The sequence below is a fragment of the Pavona decussata genome, unplaced genomic scaffold (genome assembly GCF_977016875.1).
Source record: "Pavona decussata unplaced genomic scaffold, jaPavDecu1.1 SCAFFOLD_272, whole genome shotgun sequence".
NCBI lineage: Eukaryota > Metazoa > Cnidaria > Anthozoa > Scleractinia > Agariciidae > Pavona > Pavona decussata.
Window position 1 is genome coordinate 368,784 of NW_028145674.1, and position 23,340 is coordinate 392,123.

The following is a 23,340-nucleotide window of genomic DNA, read 5'->3' on the forward strand; positions in this document are numbered from 1 at the left end:
TCTTCGCTACATCTAGTACAGCATGGATATTCCATGAAATTATCTAAATATAGGTACGCATTGCATACATGTGGGTACTCCTGCGCACCTGCTGCGGACTTCTATGTTTACCGATCGACACCCACTCACTCACTCACTCTTACATGCCTGACGACATTAGAGAGATTAAGAGCAATTCTCCAGGAAAGTGAAGCAAAGGTGGAAATGAAAAATTATAACCCCCCTTCAATTTTTTTGTAGAGGTAGTTTACCTCGCGGGATAAACAAAAACAACCATATTCGGATCGGCAGATTATCGTTGCCGTGGTAACCGCACTAGATGATGTCGGCCTTAGGACCATGTTTTGAACAAAAGTTCCACTCTCAAAAAGTAAAAATAAACAAGTCCTGTTCTCGAGTGCATGTGAACCTATTCAAATTAAATTCACACAGATGGTAAAGCCACCCTCCCAGTTTATAAAATTTGTCGTTAAAATAATTTGGGTTTTATAAACAAGAAGAAAATGCTCGTCTTACTATGTTCCCTGTCAGCCATTTAGACAAGCAGGAAAAACAAGCACAACCATATTCCTAATTTCTCCGAAAGTACTCTTTCCACATAAGCCAAATTATTAGTGGAGAGAGCACTGTACAGTGCACTACCCACAAAAATTGAACGTTTTTATTTGAGTCTGTATCCATTAGCAGACTCATAGTTCAATCATCGCGGACACAAATAAAATGTGAATATATTTTGGAACCTTATTTTATGATTCCGTGGAATAAAATTGGGAGGTCACCGTCCTCGTTTGGGAGAATTCATGCGACGAGCTTATCCTGCAATGTTCTGCATGTTATCAAGTAAAGTGTGTACCGTTTGATTATCATTCTGATCTGTTGCCTAAAAAATTCTTTCTTCACACAACGAAACATCAGAGTATGGCCTCAAAAACACGACTTTATTAGCTGCCAAAGAAGCAAAGTCAAAACAATGCGCTTGCTCGTCATTAAAGAATGCCGTACCGACTCTTCAAGCTCAGTGTTCTACAACAAATTCGAAACGGCAGGTAAGTTTGGCTAATCATAACATCGCTTGAGACACAGTTAGAGAAGACCTTAACCGTGGTCAAATGTAAACAAGAATAAGCAGAGTTCATTAAAGAAAAAGGGCCAGTTATTGAAACAGAGTCTAACTTAGGCCGCGGCTTAAGACAATCAGTGGGCCTCCAAATCAGTTTATCAGTGGTTTATTTTAAGGAAATAAATAGTGTTCTAGTCTGGGATGCAAGCCTTCTTGTTACTGTAATCAGCAGATAGTGTTTAGATATGACTGTCGGCAAAATTGAAAATGGCTTAGAAGGTGGTTTTGTTAAACACCGCCTAAACTGTCTTTTAATAACTTACCCAAAGTTTTTATTTTGAAGGCTCAAAGCTGATAAGTTTTTGTTAGTCTGTGAGTTTACACATTACTTTATGATTTCCAAAAAAGTTTCAAGTTTCGTTTAAAGTAAAGTATGTACAGACTGTTCGCCACTGTGTCAGCGTTTACTGTTTGAATGCGCGATACCCGGAAACCGATCACCCAATCGTTATCGAAACGTTTTTAGTATATCCTAAAATGATTTAATAAACTCACACACAAAAAAAATGATCAGCTTCAATGAGATGTCAAAGTAAAAACCCTGTCTTTCTGATTTTTTACGTTTGATCGCGGTTTCGTCCACAAGATTCTCTCCTTAGTACGAACTTGGTGTGCATGGTGTTGTGGGACGGTAGCTCGCATTTTATCCTTCCCATCAACCCGTGTGCCACTCTTTTTTTTTTTTTTTTCGCTCTTTCTACGAAACTGGGTGGCTTCTGAGGACACAGCGTTCGTTGGCTCATCACGTCGTGGGGAGTAGTGTGTGACATGACGAGCCAACGAACGCTACGTCCTCAGAAGCCAACCAGTTTCCTCTACGTCGGAGGCTACTGGGGACGAGGCCGTGGGTAGACAGTGTTTCTGTGTGGTTTTGCTGCCCGGCCAAGATCGAGGAGAGACAGTAAATCCCACGGAAACCAGCTTGCTAAGCAGACTAAAGAAGGCCTACTTTTCAGGTAGAACTTACCAGCACAATTTCATTTCTGAACTCCAAACAAAATTAAAAATAATTTTGAAGGCTCTTCTGGACCGGGATCCTTCTGCGATTACTGGACCACAAATGATGACGTTAAAACAAGACCAACATGGACATATACGAACATTTTTTTTTTAAGAATTCTAAAACAATTCTCAAAAGAATTGTTCGTTCATAAACAGGTGAAAACAAACGATAAAACCGAACGTTTCTTGTTTATGTATAACTAAACCTTTACTTATAAGAATTGTTCGTTCAATTTGAATTTTGGCAAGTATAACGCGAGAGGGCAATAAAAAGGGAAGTGCTATTTTTGGTAGAAGAGACTTTTTTTTTTAATTAGTCCCACGTCTTCCAAGCTTCTATGAGGTAGCGTCGAAAGTCTTATAAAGGACAGAGGGCCCAGCCACGTTCCCTGGTCTATCGGGCTTATCGAGCGAGCCGATAAGCTCAACGGGCACGACTAGGGCCGAAGCTGCAGAGTGGGGCCTACATGTTCTGGTACAATCGCCTGTTCTTCACCTTTGGTTGGGGATTTTTCAGACCAAACACACCGCAGTGTGGTTTCCAGTCAAATCTTAGCGTTCATGGTTTGTCTAATTCCCCAACCGTAATGCGAATGTTACATGCCGCTTGAAATTATTAAAACACACAAGGATCTTGTCAACAAAGCAACATACGCGACGGGTGGGGTTTGAGATCGCCTGTTCCGCACGGAATGCTGCTTGAAATGATTAAAACGCACGAGAACCTCTGCAATAAAGTAGCATAAGTGACGGGCGAGGTTTGAGATCATGTAACCAGCATCCTTATCATGAATTTTTTTCTTTCCCTCTCTTGCACAATTTTTCGAGGGAACAAAATGTTCGTTCCCTGTCACAGGTCTTCACTAGCCATTCCTGTTCTGTGCAACACAAAGGTAACCACTTCATCTTCTGACCCTGGAAAACAAAACACATGTTTCGTTTGAAACGATTAAAACGCACCAGGATCTCTTCAATAAAGTAGTATAAGTGACGGGCGAGGTTTGAGATCATGTATCCAGCATCCTTATCTTGAATTGTCTTTCCCTCTCTTGCAAAATTTTTCGAGGGAAAGTGATTCCATTGGGCATTCTTACCGTGCATAATTTCTTGCAATATTAGTGCGCGCGCACGTTGGAAAGATAGCAGGTTTTATTTGATGATGAGCTCAGCCAATTCCTAAATGGTTATGTTCTCCTAAGCGAGCACCGTGACCTATCTCTTTATCTTGTTATTTTAACTCAGCTAATATCCTTTACAACAGCCAATAGGTGCAGAACACCACGGATACAGTTGCTACACAAGCTAATTAACGTTGAAAATTTTGAGCCCTCCCCAGAAATACGAGCTTACCCAGCACTCGCAGTCGTGAAATAGTGATACTAAAAACACGTACGCAAGAAACGTTTTGGGTCAATACTGCTTCGTATTGTGGTTCCTTCTCAAGAAAATTATCTTTTAATTATTGCTACCTGTTCTTCATACATTGTGTATCACATATTTCGAAACGCTTCCTCGTTTATGTAATTCCTGTTTCCACCAAACAAAGCAAGAAGTGATCAAATAGGAGGAGGGTTGCATTTGCAAGCGATCTGACCCCCTGTACGCACTAGAAAAACCTTGTTATAGCAAGAGAGTGTGTAAAGGGTCTCTGAACACTAGCAAAAACAAAGGTCCAGGGGAAATCGATTTTAAAGTACCCATGGTTGTGAGGACTATGTAAATGTTGCCGTTTCAACACACTTGGAGACATGTTGCAGGGACAGTTTGATTTAGTCTATGGTTTAATGTTCAGTTGATCGTAGGGCAAGTTAACAGGATGAGTCCCCCCAAATGAAGCCAGTTTGAATCGAGAGGGCAAGTCACAGGAATCGAGTTTTGGTATCCATTCTGATGCTATCCCTGGCTTTGTTTTTACAGCAGAGCTGCCGACAGCGTTTGAATCAACAGCAGCTCCAGTGTGGTGAGACAGTCGAACCTTCCGCTACAAATGTTTGAATTCGGCATCGAGTAGGTTAAATTCTTTGGAGGCTTCCGAATTTCCTTTCTACAAATTGAAACATATGCTTCTTTTCCGAACTCCCACTTGCCCAATAAAGTATCGCAAACAAAACAAAAATTATGGTGTTACCATGCAAACTTCTTTCTCGCCCTCTTCTGTCCGGGTTTCTTCCTCTCCTTAATCCGCGGATCTCTTATCAAAAGCCCAGCTAAAACACAAAAAGCAAAAAAAAAAAAAAACCATAAACTGAAGGGCCCTGGATAAGCGCTGGGAATATGAAACATGAAATTTAAACCAATGTCCCCGTAATTTAATCGAGAAAATAGGGTGGATTCAATGCACACATGAATATGATTGCACCTAAGTGCAATGTTCACACTGCTCCTGGCAGACACATATGTCCCTACACGATTTGATGAGTAAAGAAAATAATAAAAAATAAAATAAATAACAATGTTTAGGCAGGATAGCACCAAGTTAACTCGAGGTTAATTAGGGTAGCCCTCAAGAGTCAAATTGGAATTTGGAAGTGTGCCTTACGTCAACCATTCCACGAATCTCCACGAGTCAACGACAAAAACGTTTCTACACAGGGTAGCGAGACCGAGTTTAGCTCAAATCACCAGATAACGGTCACAACTGAGCAGATTATACGGAAATAACATAATTCCAAACCTTGCTGAAGTGGTTCCAGGTAACTGTCTTCAAAGTTCAGTAATGCTCGACTGATGGCAAGTCTGATAGCCCCGACTTGACCTAAGAACAGTAAAAACCAACACATGAGCATACCATGCAAAACTGAATTGTGGCGAAATGCAATCAAAGCAAAGTCAGACTTAGAAATAAATGTTATCCAGAGGTGCCCCTTTGTCTTTGCACTGTTTGCAGGGAGCGTTAGTGCTTTTTTTCTCACTCCAGCAAGCTCAATCCCCATTTTGCCGATCATTGCCAATCAATACGCTTCTTTTATTTTTTATTTTATTTTATTTTTATTTTATTAGACTTCGCCTTCTAAAATAAAACTATAAACAGAACATGACAACGTAAACAGAAAATAAACAAGTACTGGGTTAAGGCAGGGTGACCACAACAGCTAGCGCCAATTACTGTGGGCGCAAGATTAACAAAGTTCTAAACACTCGAATAAGATAGTAAAATATAGTAAACTAACAACAACACGAAATAGGCTCTGAAAGGTTGCGTGGCATATTACATTTTAAACAGACAGATTTCCAGGTTCTAGGGTCCTCAATATCGAAGCGCGAAATAAGTGCATCTTTGTAGTATGAGGAGAGCAGAGGTTGAAATTGGTTCAGAGTTACATGTTCATATCTTAACTGCAGGGGAAGAGCTTCTAACAGTAGTCTAAATGCATCTTTGCTCCTTCCCCTCCCCCTCCCCACCCCCACCCCCCTCCAATTTAGCAACTTTGCATTATATACAAAGCCTTGTACATATTATATTTTCTTACAGTTATTGTTAACTAGTTGACTGTATTTAATTTGTGTCCCCACATTAGTATGGAACTTGTTTTCCCAAGCTATAAGGTCTGACACTTGAATAAAGTTTTTCATTCATTACATTTATTCATTCATTCACATTACTCAGTGTGACTTAAAGCGGGCGTCCGGTACATTGCTGCACTCTGCATAGCTCAGGGCTTATTCTAGAGCACAGTGTAAGATTACCATTGATCGCTCTTACTCTTGTCGCACTGACCTGAAGTTCCGCCACCAATCACTCCACAATCCACGTCATATTCACCAACTGCATCAACCGTAAGGAATGGATACATGACTTGCTTCCTGTCAAAGAGTAAAGAGTACAACATACGTACTGTACTCCTTGAACAAGTGGTCGGTTTTCTTATTTTGCGGGTTCGATGTCAGACATTAAATTTTAACCTCTAGTGTGAAGGTGGTGTTTATCTCAGTGTTGATGACACAGGAGGGGCGCTTATTCGAGGTAGAACACTTAATCGAGAAAATACAGTACATAGTTCACCCTATCATAAATTATCACTGCGCGGGTACAAATTCAGTTGTTAGGACTAACTTGAGGTTAAGTCACAAGTTACCTCCCTCTTTGAAATCCGATTTGGTTTCAAGGAAAGAATGCAACAACATGGAAAACAGAGAATGAAATGGAATGGAAGTGTTTACACTAGAGAATCTCTTTTTCCGTACAATTGTAACCTCAGTAGATTAATTCCATTGTTTGAGCCTTTAAGGTATTTTGAAGTAGAATTGGCTTTGAGATGAACTCCCTCAGGTACCACGGCAGGAATGTAATAACCCAGAACAATGGAATAAAATTGAAGTATGTACACTGGATAATTTCCTTTCCTACCACCTGGGACACACATAGATTCTCAGTAGGTTAATTTGAGCTATATTCTCCCTACTGTTCTCTGTAAATTCATTGAGGTACTAGTTGGGAGAATTTGTGTAAAATGCATTTATATTGGTGAACACTTCTTTCATTCTTATGACCTGTATGTTTGATCAAGTAGTCGTAGTCGTAAATTTGATGTTGGTCACTTTTACAGCCTAAAGGGTTAACACACACGGTCCACGTACCTGTCTTCCACTCTGCCGAAGTACTGTGTCATAGGAGTATTGTTGATGGTCACGTTTCCTGAACCTTTCTTAACCACGACTTCTGCGATTGCACGTTTGCGATGCCCTGCGTGTGGAAAGAACAAAAAGCACGTTTTAAACAACGGAAGTCGAATCCATGGCCTTCCAAGTACCTGTTGGATACTCTACCGCTGCGCTATGGAGGACACATAGTTGGCACAACAAGACAACGAGGTTCATATGTGCGACGCATGACTTGTAAGCCGCTAGTGTCAATAATGGCAGAGCGATAATGAATCCACAGTGTACTTGAAAAGTGGACTGAAGTCTTGGATGAAAATAAATCATGTAAATAAATGAATAAACGAAGACAATTATTCTGAGTCTTCCCAGCAGCAGTCGAAACCCTTCACCTGATTGGATTCTTTACCACCGATCTATGAGAGGGCTGTAGTAAGGAAATTGATACAACAAGGTTTAAATATGATGATGCCCTGCCAGGCTGGGAGCACGTTTCCGTTCATTCAATTGCCTCATCCAAGCTGCCATTACATTTTACAAAGCCAAACGGAATTTATTTATTACACAATTATACAAACTAGCCAAGAAGGATGTTCAGAAAAGGCATCCAAGAAACAAATTTGAACTCATTCGAAACCATGCATTTACGGGAATGTAGGGGGTAAATGAGGAGGGGGAGGGTGTGAGGGAGTGAAAGCCCAGGAGAAATGAGGCAAAAAAAAAAATGGACAGATGAAAAGATTGCTTAAACCTACCGACTGCAACGGCCTCTCCTTCCTCACTTAACTGTAAAATAAAAAAACGGAAGCACAGTTATATAACGTAACACATCAATGGGCTACACCTCGGTTTCGGGAGAGGGGGGGGGGGGGGATATTTTTTGGGTGCCAAAATTTTTGGTCAAAACTATAAAGCAACTTATCTGCAACAAGAACACCAAAGAATCAAATGATTTTCCCAAACCGAGAACAAATCAAAATCAGTTTTAGAATTGGAACTGGAACCTTGTCTTTGGCTTTCCTTTAATTCCAATGTCTTCTAGCTATTTAAAATAACACTAAAACTAGGTGACAGTGCCCCTTTATAAAACAATATCAAGTAAATACATGTAGTGTACTTGCAGAGTGCATCATAGTGTCACTCATCTAGTGTACATGTAGAATGCGTCATGTAGTCGCACATGTATCTGTACTTACCGTCTTTTCTACTGCTGTCATCCCCTGAATTAGAATAACATGTAAGAATCGAAGCAAAAAAGGAGCCACTCGCTCGGCGTTTGGGTGGCTAGCTAGCTTCCTGAGCCGATGAAGGATGATGTCGTACTGCAATTATGAGAAGAAAAAAAAAACAATTTACTGCCCAAATTAAGGTAGGCTCTGGGAAGGGTTACCGTATACATTAGAGGTGTCTCGCGTCCAAGCGATGTAGCGCGTCCGGTTTAAACTGTAGATACCTACACCCTTATATCAAATTAAAGCTTATAGAGCTGGCTATCAAACTGAACCAAGAATTTTGAAATAAAATGAATTGCCGAATTTTTAGCACTGTTTTCTCGAATCAATTTTTTCACTTGGAGGAGACACTTTAAACAGCTAAAACAAAGGGAATTTGTTCGTTTGCCTTCAAATTTGGACAGTAGCTAGTTTAACATATAAACAACAAAAACGTGTCTGCGAACTTTTTTTTCGCAACATTTTTTCTCCCAGAGCGATTTTTGTACGATCACTCCACATTTTTTTTATCCTATTTCGAAAATGTTCTGTAACTTGGTCCCAATCACAGGCTGCCCAAGCTAAATCTAAGAAAAATCTAAGATGAAAACTAATTTTCATCATAAAAACTTTGCACTTAGCCTCCCTCTCATAATGAGGTTCAAAACAATTTGGAAAAGGCCTGTTAGAATACCCCAGGAGAGGTTAACAGGGTAATCTGCAAAATGACTCAAAATGTTTGTAAACTTCTCATACCTCTTCGTCTGTCAGCCTTTCATCAATTTTTCTTTCAAGCTCTGCTTTGCCAATCCACTTCATTTTCGGTGCCCTTGTGGACTTTGCACTGAACAACAACCAGACAGAAATTACAAGGATGGACGTAAAAACAGTCAACATTGTGTAACGGGTAATGTCAACTGGCCTAGACAAATCTGTGGTCTTTAGATCACAGACAAAGAAATGCTGGTTTTCGTGCCGGCAGTTAAACCGCAAAAATCCTTTGCAGCAAAGGCAAGCAAAAACAACATGCTCAGCATTCGAACCCAGGCAAACCGTCCACCCTTTTTACGTAAACTTCACCATTTAGGAGGACATCGGAAAACACTATTTATGAATTTGCTACTTCTAGCATTCACCTTATCGCTTTAACATACAGTACACTACAGAATTAATTCTTTGACTGCGGGCACCGGGAAGAATGCAAAAACTGAGTGAACACAATATTCAAGGGATGAGCAGCTAAGCTGGGAGTACCGTGGGCCCCCCGCACTACTCGTGGCTTTGCCACTTGCCCCTCGAATATCGTGCTCACTCAGTTGTTTTGCATTCTTCCCCGTGGATTTTCAAGCAAAAGAGAGACTGTTCACAGTCTAAGTTAATTCTCTGTTCCACCATTAATATATTTTGTGTCATAACTGCTAGCGGCACAACATTTTTTTTGTACATGCCATTGCCGCAATTACCACCATAATCACCGACAGATCCCTATCTGGCCTCCTAGCTCAGTCACCAGAGTAACAGTTGATTAAATCCTTGTGTGGTCTCCCATTTCCCTTCTAGGGCTAACGCTCCGTAGGAAATGCATGGTTCACTTTAGTTTTTTAACATGTACTGCAGAGTTAATTCTCTGATCCATTCCATCATTTGTATCATTGGTGCTAGGAGCATTACATTCATTGTACTTTCCTTGTTACACTGTATGCTGCCTGCTACAAAACATTTTGACAGGACTGCATATAAACACAATATGAGCACAATTTGGTGTTGTGTAGGTCTGTAGTGGTGAGAGCACTCACTTCCTACAACTGCCGGTTGAAATAACAGGATTTGTTCAACAGGCCTACTTCTAAAGATAAACTTTAACCACAAATGTTTGTCTCCAGTGAGCAGCGATTTATCTGAAGTCAGTATTTTTTGACCAACAGTCATTGAAATCATTTTAAGTTCTCAGTGCAAAACAATGTTTCAAAATAAGTATTTTTCAACACACCATAAGATCCATTGGGTGTTCTTTCCCATATCATATATGTAATTGAAGAGTTAAATTATGCAAGAGTCGCATACATTGTGCAATGTCATTGACTTTTTTGCCTTGAAATCAAAATTGTTCAAGATAAGCTCTATTTCGGTACAGAGACTGATTATCATTTAAGAATCTTAGTTGCATGTTTAGTGCTTGAGTGAAAATGCCAAATAAAAAATGCAAGCAACCCACACAAGAGGTACCAATGCTGGCTTGACTGATCACACTCAAGCAAAGTATTGGTGGTCACAAACAAAAAATACCACTACATGTACATGTACCCTAAGTTGCTTACAAGGTAACCAGTGCCGAAATAGAACTCACAGTACTGTGCAAAAGTAAGTTGACAGTCTTGACTCGAAACTCGATCTTTGATCCTCAAAGTTATTGAGAATCGAGTATTGAGCTTCGTGGCTCGAGTCTCAAGTATCGAGACACATGACAAATTTATCAAGGATCTCGATCACAGACTTTGAGGAAACGATTAATTTCTCAAACCTCAAACAATAAGAAAGGAAAAAAGCGATTTTTGTATAGCTCTTGCGTTTAGTCTCTTCTTACGTATAGTTTGCTCTGTATGTGGAACAATTTTAATTTCAAGGGAAGAAATCACTTGCGATACTCTTACATAAACCCTTCAATTGTTCCAGTCCCTTCCATCCTAATTCCTCGTCCCAGGCTTCTTCAGTACCACAACAGGTTATTTCGAGAGAGAAACAGACGGTCAGCAGTCTTAGAAGCAATATGGTGGAAGCCTAGTGTAGCAATGAAAACAATGGTAACTAGACTGATAATGAACAACTACATGTGTACACTGTAGACACAGGAATGGGCTGTACCTCTCAGCTTCCTCTCTGTCACTACCATCTGAGTTGACATCCAAATCAGAGTCCGAGTCAGAGTTTGAGTCTGAATCATCCAACTCACCATCTGAGTCAGACTCGGAGTTTGAGCTTATATCTGAGCTGTATCCTTCATCACTGCTTCTCCCTGATATCTCACTGTTGCTTGACTTGACTCCTTCACCAGGTTCCTCACTGTCACTTGTCTCCAATGTATCTGTCACTTCAGGCTCTTCAACGGCATTCAACTTTGCATTTTGCTCATAAATTTCCTAACGAGGGAAATGAGGAAAGAATAATCTGTTAAGACCCAACAGTAAATAACCATCTTGTTTTTCTTTGTAATCATACATGTATCAAATACACAATCAAACACAATGTACATAGCATGAATAAGGAAATGATCACAAAAGATTAACAAAGACGGTGTTTAAGATAACAAATTATTTGGAGACTAGAAACAATTATACTGTATGTATAATTTGTGATACAGGTGAATCTGAGCTTCATTATCTTGGAACCAGCCTCAAACAGTCTTTGTCAAGGCCCTAAGCAAGGGTTTCATACCTGGAAGGATCGTAAAGTAAACAGATCTTACAAAGACCTTAGCAAAGATCTATACAAAGATTTCTACAAGGATCCTTTAAGATCCTCATGGATTTGATCGATGATTTTTGTAACATTACAATCACGAGAACATTCTTTGAAGGATTAATTTTTCCAAGATACACTGTATTCAAGTTATAAGAGGTAAGATTCTGCAAGTTCCCCAAAGATCATAGAAGACTGCAGAAATCCTGAAGGACATTACAAAACTTTTCGCTAGGCAAGGAACTGGCACACTGCTCTATGATACACCCATAAAAGAAGTATCTTGGGGTTACCCACTTTTGTTTACAGTACCTGAACTTAAGTGTTTTCCATTATTTTACGAGGTGCACTTACAAATAATAAATCATGGAAGCCAACTTGGCCTGTGAAGAAAGCTGCATGCAGAGGCCGACCAGATTGCTGGTCCACAACTTGAGCTACAAATAGGAAAGTGAACATGTAATAATATACACTGTATCAATAATATTTATTGTTACAGCTGTACAATCATGCAGGCTGGATAGTCAATTACGAATATGAACTCTAACTGTATAGCTATTATGTACTAACAGTCATGTATATACATATTTTGTGCGCTTTAAAGGAAAATATTACAAAACTTTCTGTGAATTTCAAAGTACAGCTGTAACCAAGATAACGAGAAAAAGACCTCTTTTAGTATGCATTTTCCAAACCATCTTCAACTTACATGTACATGTACAAGAAGTACTTACAACTTTAGATCTCTTCAAAGAAACATGGTTGCTTGGAAAGATACAATCAAACACTAATGAATAAACTAACTGTCAGAGAGCACACACTCTAATAGGCTTTACGTTGCATTTCTAAAAGTTACCCAGGAAATTTCTCATGGGTTATTTTACAACAACATGTCAATGTAGGTCCTGAACTGAACGTAAACTGATAATAATCATTATGACTCAGCAGAGAAGACTGCACATCTCAAAGGAGCAGTATTTAAAAAAAATTAATCAACAATGCATTAACCCTTTCCTGCCCGAGGGAAATGTCGAATTTTTCTAAATTGTTAACTATGAACTAGGAGAGCACATGTGATATACCATTTAAAAGGTATTTTCTGGGGTGTGCTAGTCCAAAACGAAAGAAGAAAAAACATTGAAAATTTTCCTATTCGTTGTACATACTGGGTATCCCCCTAAACTATAGCTTAATGTACAGCTCTTAGTGCATTGCTTGTTGTAAGATATCAACTGGGCCCTTAACGTACAAAGGAAAAAAAATCCAAAAGTTTGAGGGGTGGTAAATCAAGTCTCATATAGGAGGGGGGCATGATTTTATGCCTTCAATTTGTAGATCTTTCCAAGATCTTTTGGTTGTGCAAATTTCACACACAACACACAGTACATCCAGGTATTTCTGAATTCGAAGTAGTCATTAAGAAAAAACAAAGGGAACCACTACCACGATGGAGGTTCTTTCGTATCATAAAATTTGGTGAACTTTTGCTCTACATGTAGATTTGTTTCATGTTAATTATGTTAAAGATTTCAGCTGCTCCTCATGCATTATAGAAATCCACTTCTTTGTGTTTCAAAATTGGACGAAACACTCTTCCTTGTGTTTGATATATTATGTCAGACACTTCAAGGCGGTACATGTAGCAATACCTGAATACATGTATTTTATCACAAGAAACACAGAAAAAATGTTTTGTACAGTACTTTGTAAGTTATATTGAGCATTTTCTCAAGTGTCCTGTATTCCTCTTGTCCCACCTCGATTAGTTTTGTAACTATTTGTGGGACAAGCCATTCATTCTGTTATTTTTCAAATAAATATTGTTGCTGTTGTTGTTATTGTTGTTGTTAGCATACACTAATGAACAAATTTTCTGTAAGAAGGTACATGAAAATGATTTAACTCAGTTTATTACCAGTTTGTTTATAAAGCAGCTTAGGGTCCTGTAAGGATAGATAGTAAAGAACAATCAAATTAACAAAATTGAACAAAACATGCACCTGTGTCTTCCTGTAAGGCTGGTTTTCACTAGGACATGAGCATAACCATAAGTGAGAACACTAGCAACAAAAGCATAGAGACAGACGCATGTGCAGAAAACCATTTCTCGACTGAGTTCACCATACCAGCTCCCCTCGATGTTAAGCAACCGGTTTACTGCCTTTTACTTGTGTCGCCCCTGTTCTCATTAGTAAAAACTGTGACATAAGCATAAGCATACAGCATTCATGTAAGCACAAGAAGAACGAATGTGTGTGAAAACCAGGCTTTAGGCTTCCTTACCACTGTTACCAAACATTGGGGGGGGGGGGGGGGAGGGGTGTTATGTGTTTACAGTTATTGAAGGGCCAGTTGAGATTTAAGGAATAATGATGATCTGGCCTTGGAATCCAATTTTCTCATGATTCACTCTAATTTGTTATACATACAGAGAGGTTAATGTTGAGGCCTGGTCATCTTGCAAAGCATCGTTAGTTAAGAAAGAAACTTTGCTTTGCACTCTACATGTACAGGTATCTCCACCCAGGTCTACACACATACAAGTTGTACAAGTCATTAAAAAAACCTACAGTAAATGTGATTAAAATAATTAATGAAAAAGGTACTGTAACCTTACGAAGGTTGCATCCTAACTGATGAGAGCACCATAGAGAATTTGGTGAGCAAGTCAGTGCAGTCATGCAATGTGTCACATTCCTCATATATTACGATGTCATTAAAATAATGAATTTTACCAGATGTTCTCTCTCAAAAAGTGAGAAGATCTGGGTATGGCATTACAATGTGATATGTTATCAATAAATTGAAAAAGTTAGAAAAGTTGTGATACATGTACGTGTACTGAAACCATCAGTTACCTCAAAAAGAGGTCGAGCATCCTTTGCATACAGTCCAGAAGGCAACAGATACTCAACGGCTTCCTAAAAATGAAATAATATGAAAACTGAAAATGATTCTCATTTATATGTACCAACACATTCATCATCATAATGTGCTCGCGCTGGAGGTTGATCAATGTGAAGAACAAGTACCAATACTTCAACCTAGCATGTAAATGACTATTGCTGTTTCTTTGAGGAATAAATTGTTTGCTTGAGCATCTTTCCCAGTCTGCATATTTGAGAATTCCACATTTCTCGATTCTTGATCATTGAATTACCACATATCAAAACTTGAGTTTTGAGGATCGAGGCAAGACTGTCAACTTACATTAAGGCAGTACTGTACAGATAGATACTTTTGATGAATGAACATTACATTACAGTTGTGGGTTCAAATCCCACTTAATGCAAATTTTCTGTCAAACAAATGAAGTCATAGGCTTTCACCACCCTGTCACCTTAAAATAGAAATTTCCCAGAAGGACTACATTTCGAGCCACACAAAATTGCTCCATTGTCACTGTGGCTGTCCTGGTGGTGTAATAGTGATCATCACACCCGACAAGTATGCGGTAGGATGTGGGTTCGAATCCCAGAGGGGAAACTATTAATTTTCTTTCAAACATTTATTCAGTTATATGTAACAAAGTTATATTTTTTATAAGTACCTTAATTTCTTTGTCACTGAATGTCTCCGGGTCTTTACCCATGATTTTTGCAAGCCACTGTTTATACCTCTCATGTTTGACTAGCATCTGCCGTAGTAATGGATCTGCACAAAAAGTTCAATGGACAAATTCACAGCAGATTTAAGAATACAGATATGGCTTTAATTCATTTTCTCACGTAAAAAATCCTTCACGTACAGAGTGTACAAGTCTTCATAGTATTCTATGTGTAACAAACTCTTTGAACAGATCACGCATTCCAAAAGAAATCAAATGAAAATTCAATTCTCGGTTTTCACTGTCACACCATTGAACAAAAAATCGAAACCATTCCATGAATGAAGTCAAGAAATTGACATGGTATAGAGGATATCTAAATAAGGCATCTGTCCAAGTGTCAGGTCTGTGCGGCATTCCGTACTCGAGTTATTTGACAAAATGTTCCACATAATTTTATAGAGCTTAGTATGGAGACACCATGTTTGTGTCCCTCTGAGGGGCACAAACATGGCAGCCAGAAATAGGAAAAAACATCTGGAGTTCACTTTTGCCAGAAAAGAGGTTTGTTTGCCCTCGTGAATTTTCGAATGTTTAGATAAACATTTCTCCTCAAACTTAAATTGTTTAGAATGATAAAAATCACCCGAAGAGTCATTTTTAAGATACGGAAAAGCTCTGTGACAGCCATCCTCCTGATGTCACGCACGATGGAAACTCGGAAATCGAAACTGTTCTATTTTCAAAAGGAAGCACGACATCGAGCTAAGAAATTGTGAACAGACATATTTTTAGGTAATCTTTCCTTGAATGAAGGTAAAAATTTTTGTAGGCCTCCCAATTTTGAATTCTAGAATTTGGTGACGTCACGTGAAAACCGAGAATACAAAATAAGAAGAACATCATTAATTTTAAGAATGGTGTATTTTTTTCTTTCAGTGAGTGACACAGCCATACGCGGAAAAAGGAAATTAAACCAAGTCCTCCTATCAGGAGTTGAACCCAAGACCTTCCGATTACTAGTTCGGATGTGCTACCTCTGAGCTACAGGAGACCCGTGGGAGCTAAGGCCATTAAACTTGGTTCGTGGGACAAACATTCTGCATACTGTTAGGATAAGAATGTCAATATGTGGTATAATAATTTATGTGGAACGGAAGAAATGTGATGGTACATGTACATGTATAATATTATTTGAAGCCTGGTGAGTGAATGAGAATGATGTATATTAATAGAATAAATATAGAATAAATAAATAATAAAAGGTTTCGTGAAGCACTTTAGAATAAAAATGAGCGATATAAAGAGTGAAATATTTTCACACTTTTGTTACTGTATAATTAAAATATCCATATTATAAACTAAATTCAATTTTGAGACAGCACTATGACTTTATATTGACGGCTAGTTGGGAGAAAACGCCGTCAATATAAAGTCGTAATGCCGTCTCAAAATCAAATTTAGTTTTTTATCGCGATACTGACATTTTGTTGGAGAGAGTAAACGGATAAAGTACAAATCGTGCGCTGATTGAAAGATAAATTCTTACTTCAGTTAAACTGTAGCCATGGTAATATTAATTCCCGAAAGTTTTTCTCGGGGAGGGTTATCTGAATTTTTGGCTTTAATTTTTACGTTAAAACAAAGAAAATGCAAAAATTTACAGTCCATAAAGCACCTACCATTGATGAAATAGACGAGCTAGTAGGTTTCAACATTTTACCAGCAAATTTTATTGAAAATTTGTTACCGCTGAGACAAAAACAACAACATGAAAACAGTGATGAATAAACCTCACAACCAGAAGCAAGAATAAAAAGAGTGACCACACTAGAGCATTGTTATCCTAGCTTAGATGCCGTGGAAATTTGAAAGAAACCAAGCGGCGAAGAATACTGTAAAAATTACCGAGTCTGCCGTTCGGCGCTACGACAAGAAGATCAAATTGACAAACCTGAGCCATGAAAGAGAATGCAGCACCGCTCTTGGAGAAATTTTTTCTAGACATAGGAGACATCCGAAAAGAAACAGATCCTTTTGCTTTGAAAATGCCATAATTTATTGGAATTTAAGGTCATTGTTATTTACTGTGGCCGCTTTCACACTCAAGAAAGTCTTTTAAGTAAATTTCTCTTCATCGAATTTATAATCACTCTTTTTCGCTTACCTTCGAGAAAAAAGTAAATTACTGTTCTATCCGCTGTACCATGGTACATGTTCACCACAAAAAAAAAATATTATAAGTGGTCCTTGAACAGTGTCAGAAGCTTTGTAAACTCAAATGTAAAGAAATAAACAACACCATCCAACGTCGCATGTTCATTCACAGAAGTAAAATTTTGATCTGTGCACGCCAAACCCATTTACATCTGTAAGTGCCGTGTTGTCATGCTTACATGACAGTTTTTGAGCCAATCAGAAACCGTCATTTTGAGACAACAATACCACAATGGGAAGATCCCCCAGGATCACGAAAAACGTGTATACTGTAAAAATTAAATTATTTGAAGGGCTTGGGGCATAACCAACCTGTAATACCTTTTAGATCGTTTGTTGTTGTTTCAGCTCAGATTTGCTGGATCTTGTTGCCCCGAGATTTAATTTTTTTGTTGTTGTTGTTGTTTTTTGTTTGGAGTAAAACCCCATGATTGGGGGCAAGTTTTATATCTTCATCACTAAACAAAATGCAAAACAGCAAATAAAACACAAATGTAGATTGAGGCAATAACGTACGCAAAATCAATCAAATCTTTGCTACAACAACAAAAAACACTCTAAAAAGCCCGAAAGGTGAGTTACAATGTAACCACTCCATTTGAAAGGTCTTGATGAGAATGTCCAAACTCTTATCAAATTCAGTGAAGAATTTTCACACATACCAGTACTAAATATACCCCCCGCCCCCCTTACCCCAGCCTCCAAACTACAGTGTATACCATCTCTAAGTTACTGTACATGTATTTTGTAGCTCTTACTGATTGGAGTTACAAGAGCTGTGTCTTGTCGTACCAATGCATAAACAAAAACAAGCCAAAAGTTTAAGGGAAGGTGAACAGTATCAAAATAATAACTATATTGGGGGCGTGGAGTGGTGGGTACAATTAAATTCCTGAATTGAAATGAGTTTTCGAAGACAATGTTTGCATCAAAATTTTAATTTTGTGACTTTTTATATAAGCCAATAAACATGTACCCTGTATATATGGAAGTTAAAAGGGAACATAAAATGTATCCTTTATTCTTTTTCTCTTTATTCTTTTTGTGCAAAGTAGTTCACCATTAAAATGTTTTATCTGAGTCTGATTTGTTTAAATTGAAGGGGTGCCTGGAAAAAAGCCCTAAGTGACTTCTGATAAATGGCTTGATTCTCCTTCCAAATTTCCATGCATTCGCTTGAGAAACAAAAGGAGAATTTGACCTTACGTCAAAAGTCACTTAGGGCCTTATTTCATGCACCCCTTCAATTGATCATGTGATGTTACAGTATTCATCCATAGAGATACAGCTGTACACTACATGTACATGTATATTTTAAAGAACAGTGTTTCTGTCAAGGGAATTTTGACTGATAGTTGCCCCACAGAGATTTGATTATCTTAAAACAAATATAATATAATAATTACATCAGTTTTAAGTGCATCAAATTCCCAAAAGGCAACCACATGTATCTGGCCAATAGTCCCAAAAACAAGAGTTTCTTCTCAACAAAAGTCACTGAGACTGACATTTCAAAAAAACAGCTCAAAAATTTGAACTTACGGAAGTATTACATACAACTGTACAGTGTACAGTCATGTATTACTTGCACATTGCATGATTGAGACGATCCCTATTTAAATCATGAGTTATACACATAAAACAACCCATTTTTCTTAGTTTGAGAGCCTTCTCTAGGATGCTTTCAAAATGCTTTCATCTCCTTCCCTGCAACTACTGTACACAGGTAACACTGGTGCCATCAAGACTGAACAAACAACATGCAAGGATCACATACCATCTTCATCTTGACCCTCTTCTGATGCAGAAGTTGTGCTCTCTGCACTGGCAGAAGCATCAGCTAGATTCTGTGTCTGCTGAGACTGAAATCAATTTTTAACACGAGTACAATAAACCTTACTGTTCAAACACGCACATTGTACAATCATACACTTAACAAAATAAATAAATAAATACAGTGAGACCTCAATTTAACGAAGTGCCAAGGGACAAGGGAAATTGGTTCGTTATATCAAGAGTTTGTTATATCGAGGTTCTGTTCCATACTGTACATTTCAAAAGGCCAGGCTGGAGAATATTGTTCATTATGTACTGTACCAAGGAATTTATTAGGCTCCACCGTAATATTAATTGGAATTTGCAGATGTGTATCCAAAAAGTGGGTACTATTAATTTTTTATTCACTATTTCCAAATTTAATTTCTTCTTTTTTGGAGGGGGGGGGGGGGGGGAGGGGGGAAACCAGAGAACCCAACAACAAACTCCCACTCTTGTATTCAAACCAGGGCCTCATTGATGAGGAGTGAGTACTACACTTGTATCAAAACAATGGACCACCCTTGTTCCTTGACAACCCAGGTGGGAGAGCACGTAACATGTATGGGCAATGTTTACCTCAAACTACAAATTATTGTGCAAGATTGTCAGACATACAGTATCTTGAAAGAGGCACATAAAAAGCTTGATAAAGAATCCTAAGGGGTTTATGCTGTACTACTGACAGCGAAACATCGCATTGCAACTGCAGGTTAAAGATAAAGGGAAAACTTACATCTCTAGATTTAGAAAACTTACCAAATCTCTTGAGAAAGAATCTTCCAAATTTGATCTATTTTCATTTGAATAAAACCTCTTGGGTGAAACCTTGAAATCAAATAATCAAAGAAAATCCTGTTCAGATTATGATTGGCTAAAAAAACCAGGTTCATCGTAAAATTATGGTAAGATGTATAGTGTATTCACCATACCAATAAAACAAGGACGAAACGTGTAAAAATTCAAAGATTGTGATTTTTACAAAGCAATTTATGGTGTGAGGATGCCCATATACCGATCATTTGTTTGTAAACATTGTAAACTTCAAACATTTACACTGATGTTGAGTTTGAATCAGATCTCTACAAAGCTGAACAATGTTCCTACTGGTGTACATGTAAATTCAGCACTCACTCAGCCAATCCCTCAACATGGTTTCCACTTAACTTAACAAGTACACCTGTATTTGAAAAAGGCCACAGTGATTGTAAATTGTGCTTTGGTGGAAGGAGGCTGGGCATTACTAAACCCAAATGGCATGTTTGTTTATGCAGGAGAGCGCAAGCTATACACGCCGGCTATACACTGTACATGAATGGCTGGGAACAACATAAGTCTTACACTGAAATCAGTTCTTGAAGTCGCCAAAGCGGAGTGACTAAGGCCTGGACCAAATGTCGAACTTCACATCAGACAAACTAAATGGCAATTTGGGTTGACCCAAATGGATAAAGCTCGACCTCTGGGTCAAACGTTGAGCATACATGTAATTTATCAAACCAAATTCAGTCACAAATGTTTTCATATCCACCTTTATATCATTATTTTATATATTGATATATCTGTATTTTATTCATTTACTTTTTTTGTTTATTTTTACGGTTGGTGTGATATCTAATGATTTTACCGACCAAATAACATGTAAATGTAAATGTAAATATTATTATCATACAAATTTTAAATTTATTCGTCAAGTTTGATTCATGGAAAGGTTAATGTTTATCCCACAGTCAATCTTCACACGTCCTATCAGTCTGGAGCAGGGTAGAATGTGTTGGTCAATCCAAATTGAGTTGGGTGAACTCAAGTCAAACGTCGAAGTTATCATAAACTTAATTTGGGCAGTTTAGTTCGTTTCATATGAAGTTCAACGTTTGACCCGGGCCTAAATCCCTCTGTAGGTGACCAAGTTGTCTGTAATCATTCGTCACCTTAAAGGCATTGCCATGATCTCCCCTTTTCTTTATTGTGCAGTTCCAGAAAAAATCCATACCCACCCCAAGAAAGGTCATTGGAAATTCCTGGGGGGGGGAGGAGGGTCTTAAAAGTCAAAATTTTAGAAACAAAGTATGAAGCTTAACTGGAATTTCCTGGGAGAGGGAGGGTACAAAACAAAAAACCTTCCATGGGGAAAGTATGGATATTTTGTGGAACTGCACATTGCTTATTTGTCACCAATTTCAACTGAAAATGAACATTCCTGGTAACTTTTTACAACCACAATGGATGTTACAAGGTTAACTTCACACTTGCAATGCGGTGTGTCTTGACTGGACAGTTTGTTCAGGATTTCGTTACACGAGCTCTGAGAAAACACACAGCAATCGACGAAACTCAATCAACGATAATTTGCAGGACTTTTTTCGTGACTATCGATTGATCATCGGTTGGCCAATATCAGTCGATATCAATTAACTAATGCTATCGATTGATCAATTAGATTTGAGATGATCGATATTCATTTTCACGCCGGGATATGCATGTATTTTAGTAGCTCTGCAGTCGACTTTAATTATTTTAATTAAATTATATTCATTCAAGAGCGACTGACGAGCCGTGGAGCCACCATAATAACGTACACACTGTACTTTCATTCCCAATCACAGTCTCAAGGGTCTCATACACTTTAATCACTACCGACTTCCGACCAGCGGAACATATATCCCAGTGGTTTACTGTTACTGGCGAAACCAGACTTGAATGAAAACTATCAATTTAAACCCCGTTTTACACAACTGATTCCTACCACATTAATAGCACCGGTAATCCGACACCTCCACAAGTACGTCGACGTGTTAGCAGTAAATCTTCTCGTTCTTGAAAAGCATTGCAAAGACGTGGAAGCTCGAATGCACAACCGTGCACCAAGCCGTACGCCGGACGCCATGTTGGTTAGAGCGCCCGCGAGTTGCCTTTACCAGCGGATGCTTGCTTATGCATATACGGGACACATAATGTCCGGAGTGGATTAGCACACACATGACACTTTATTTCTTCTCGAATTGATAGAGTAGCATGATTGTTAATTTCTTCGAGCTACCTAGTGATACAAAATGAATAAAATACAGTTAATAAAGATTTATACAATATTATTATTACACAAAATTAGCCAGCGGATGAAATCAGTGGCGGTGCGGTTGTGATTAGAAAGTGCGTTCCAGGATTTTGGCTACTAAATAACTAAAGGAATTAAGATCATAGGTAATAGTTGCTACTCTGCCGTTAACTTTGGACTAAGAGTTCTTATCAGTTTCGTATATTTATTCAACCTGAAAGATCAGCAGTGAAAATTATTGTTCAGACTAGACGCTGTCGGCTCCGTCTGCGGTCCACCGCTGTGAAACTGATCGGCTGTTACGGTTCAAGGTGAAACTGTCGGATTTCAATTTAATTGCAATTCCGATGTTGTTTGGGTGAAGTAAATGTGAATGCCTCTCTCAGAAGTGTGGTGTGAACCAAAGTGGGTCGTTATCAATAAACTTGACCTTGCCCAGAGCGTATGGTGTCCCGTATCAGAGCGTTCCGGCTTAATTGCTGAGGTCAGAAGCCCTGACTGAGGTCTGAATACGTACAGGCCACTAAAATATCTGAGTAGCATTTTTTTAAATCCGTTCGTGGACCTGTTGATTCTCCAATATAGACTTTGCCACAAACGGAGGATATCTTGTATAGTACTGCACCTTGTTTATTTGGACTGACAACGTCCTCAGGTCTCATGAAGAGTGATCTAAGAGGTTTCAGTTCAGTTATAGTCTCAAAAACAGGCCGTATACCCATTCGAAGAGTCTCTGATATCCCATTATAGACATACGATAGAATCGTGGGAGAGTTTATTTCAGAGGCAGGTGGTTTTCAGGCTGACGGCCTCTTGGCTTTTTGCCATGGTTTTCACAAAACGAATGTCCGTCAGACTTATGAGCAGATGCGGACAATAGAGCGATTTAGCATCGCGTTTACGGCAAACGGCAAACGCCAGGCTGAAATTTTCTCTTTGATGAAAAACAATGAACTTTGTTTGGTTTAAGCTTATCTCCACCCAGTAGGCGACAGCTATCGAGCAAACACGAAAAAGAGAGAAGTGAGTACGAGAAACACAAGTTAACAAACCGCGGCTTGACGTTTCCCGTTCGGCGTTAGCCGTAAACGCGAAGCTAAATCTCTCGAATAACAGCTTTCCGCTCTCAGGTAAGGAGTGGCCTCGTTATGATTGTTTTTGTTTAATGTGGAAGAGCTTCGACTTCAGCGATCGAACTAATTATAAGTGGCATTTGTTTCCATAAAACTCGTAAATAAATGCTTTCACTCGTTTTGAGTGTATTTGTGCATTCTCGCACTGTAAACTCAAAAGGTCTTGTTCAGTGCGCCCGGAGGGC

At 38.7% G+C, this 23,340-nt stretch overlaps 1 protein-coding gene across 1 annotated transcript; it reads right to left on the reverse strand.

Annotated features, from left to right (window-relative positions):
• Positions 1–2,292: 2,292 nt before the first annotated feature.
• Positions 2,293–21,884, reverse strand: LOC146455577 (small ribosomal subunit protein uS9m-like). The gene is made up of 16 exons (XM_085093990.1): positions 21,714–21,884; positions 19,727–19,795; positions 18,930–19,014; positions 14,939–15,042; positions 14,247–14,309; positions 13,304–13,331; positions 11,743–11,825; positions 10,795–11,069; positions 8,689–8,776; positions 7,918–8,043; positions 7,477–7,507; positions 6,701–6,806; positions 5,841–5,926; positions 4,797–4,877; positions 4,251–4,329; positions 2,293–3,037 (listed from the first exon to the last, which is right to left on the reverse strand). The coding sequence occupies exons 1-16, from the start codon at positions 21,852–21,854 to the stop codon at positions 3,025–3,027; spliced, it is 1,458 nt and encodes a 485-aa protein (XP_084950116.1). The 5' UTR covers positions 21,855–21,884; the 3' UTR covers positions 2,293–3,024.
• Between the last annotated feature and the right edge of the window lie 1,456 nt (positions 21,885–23,340).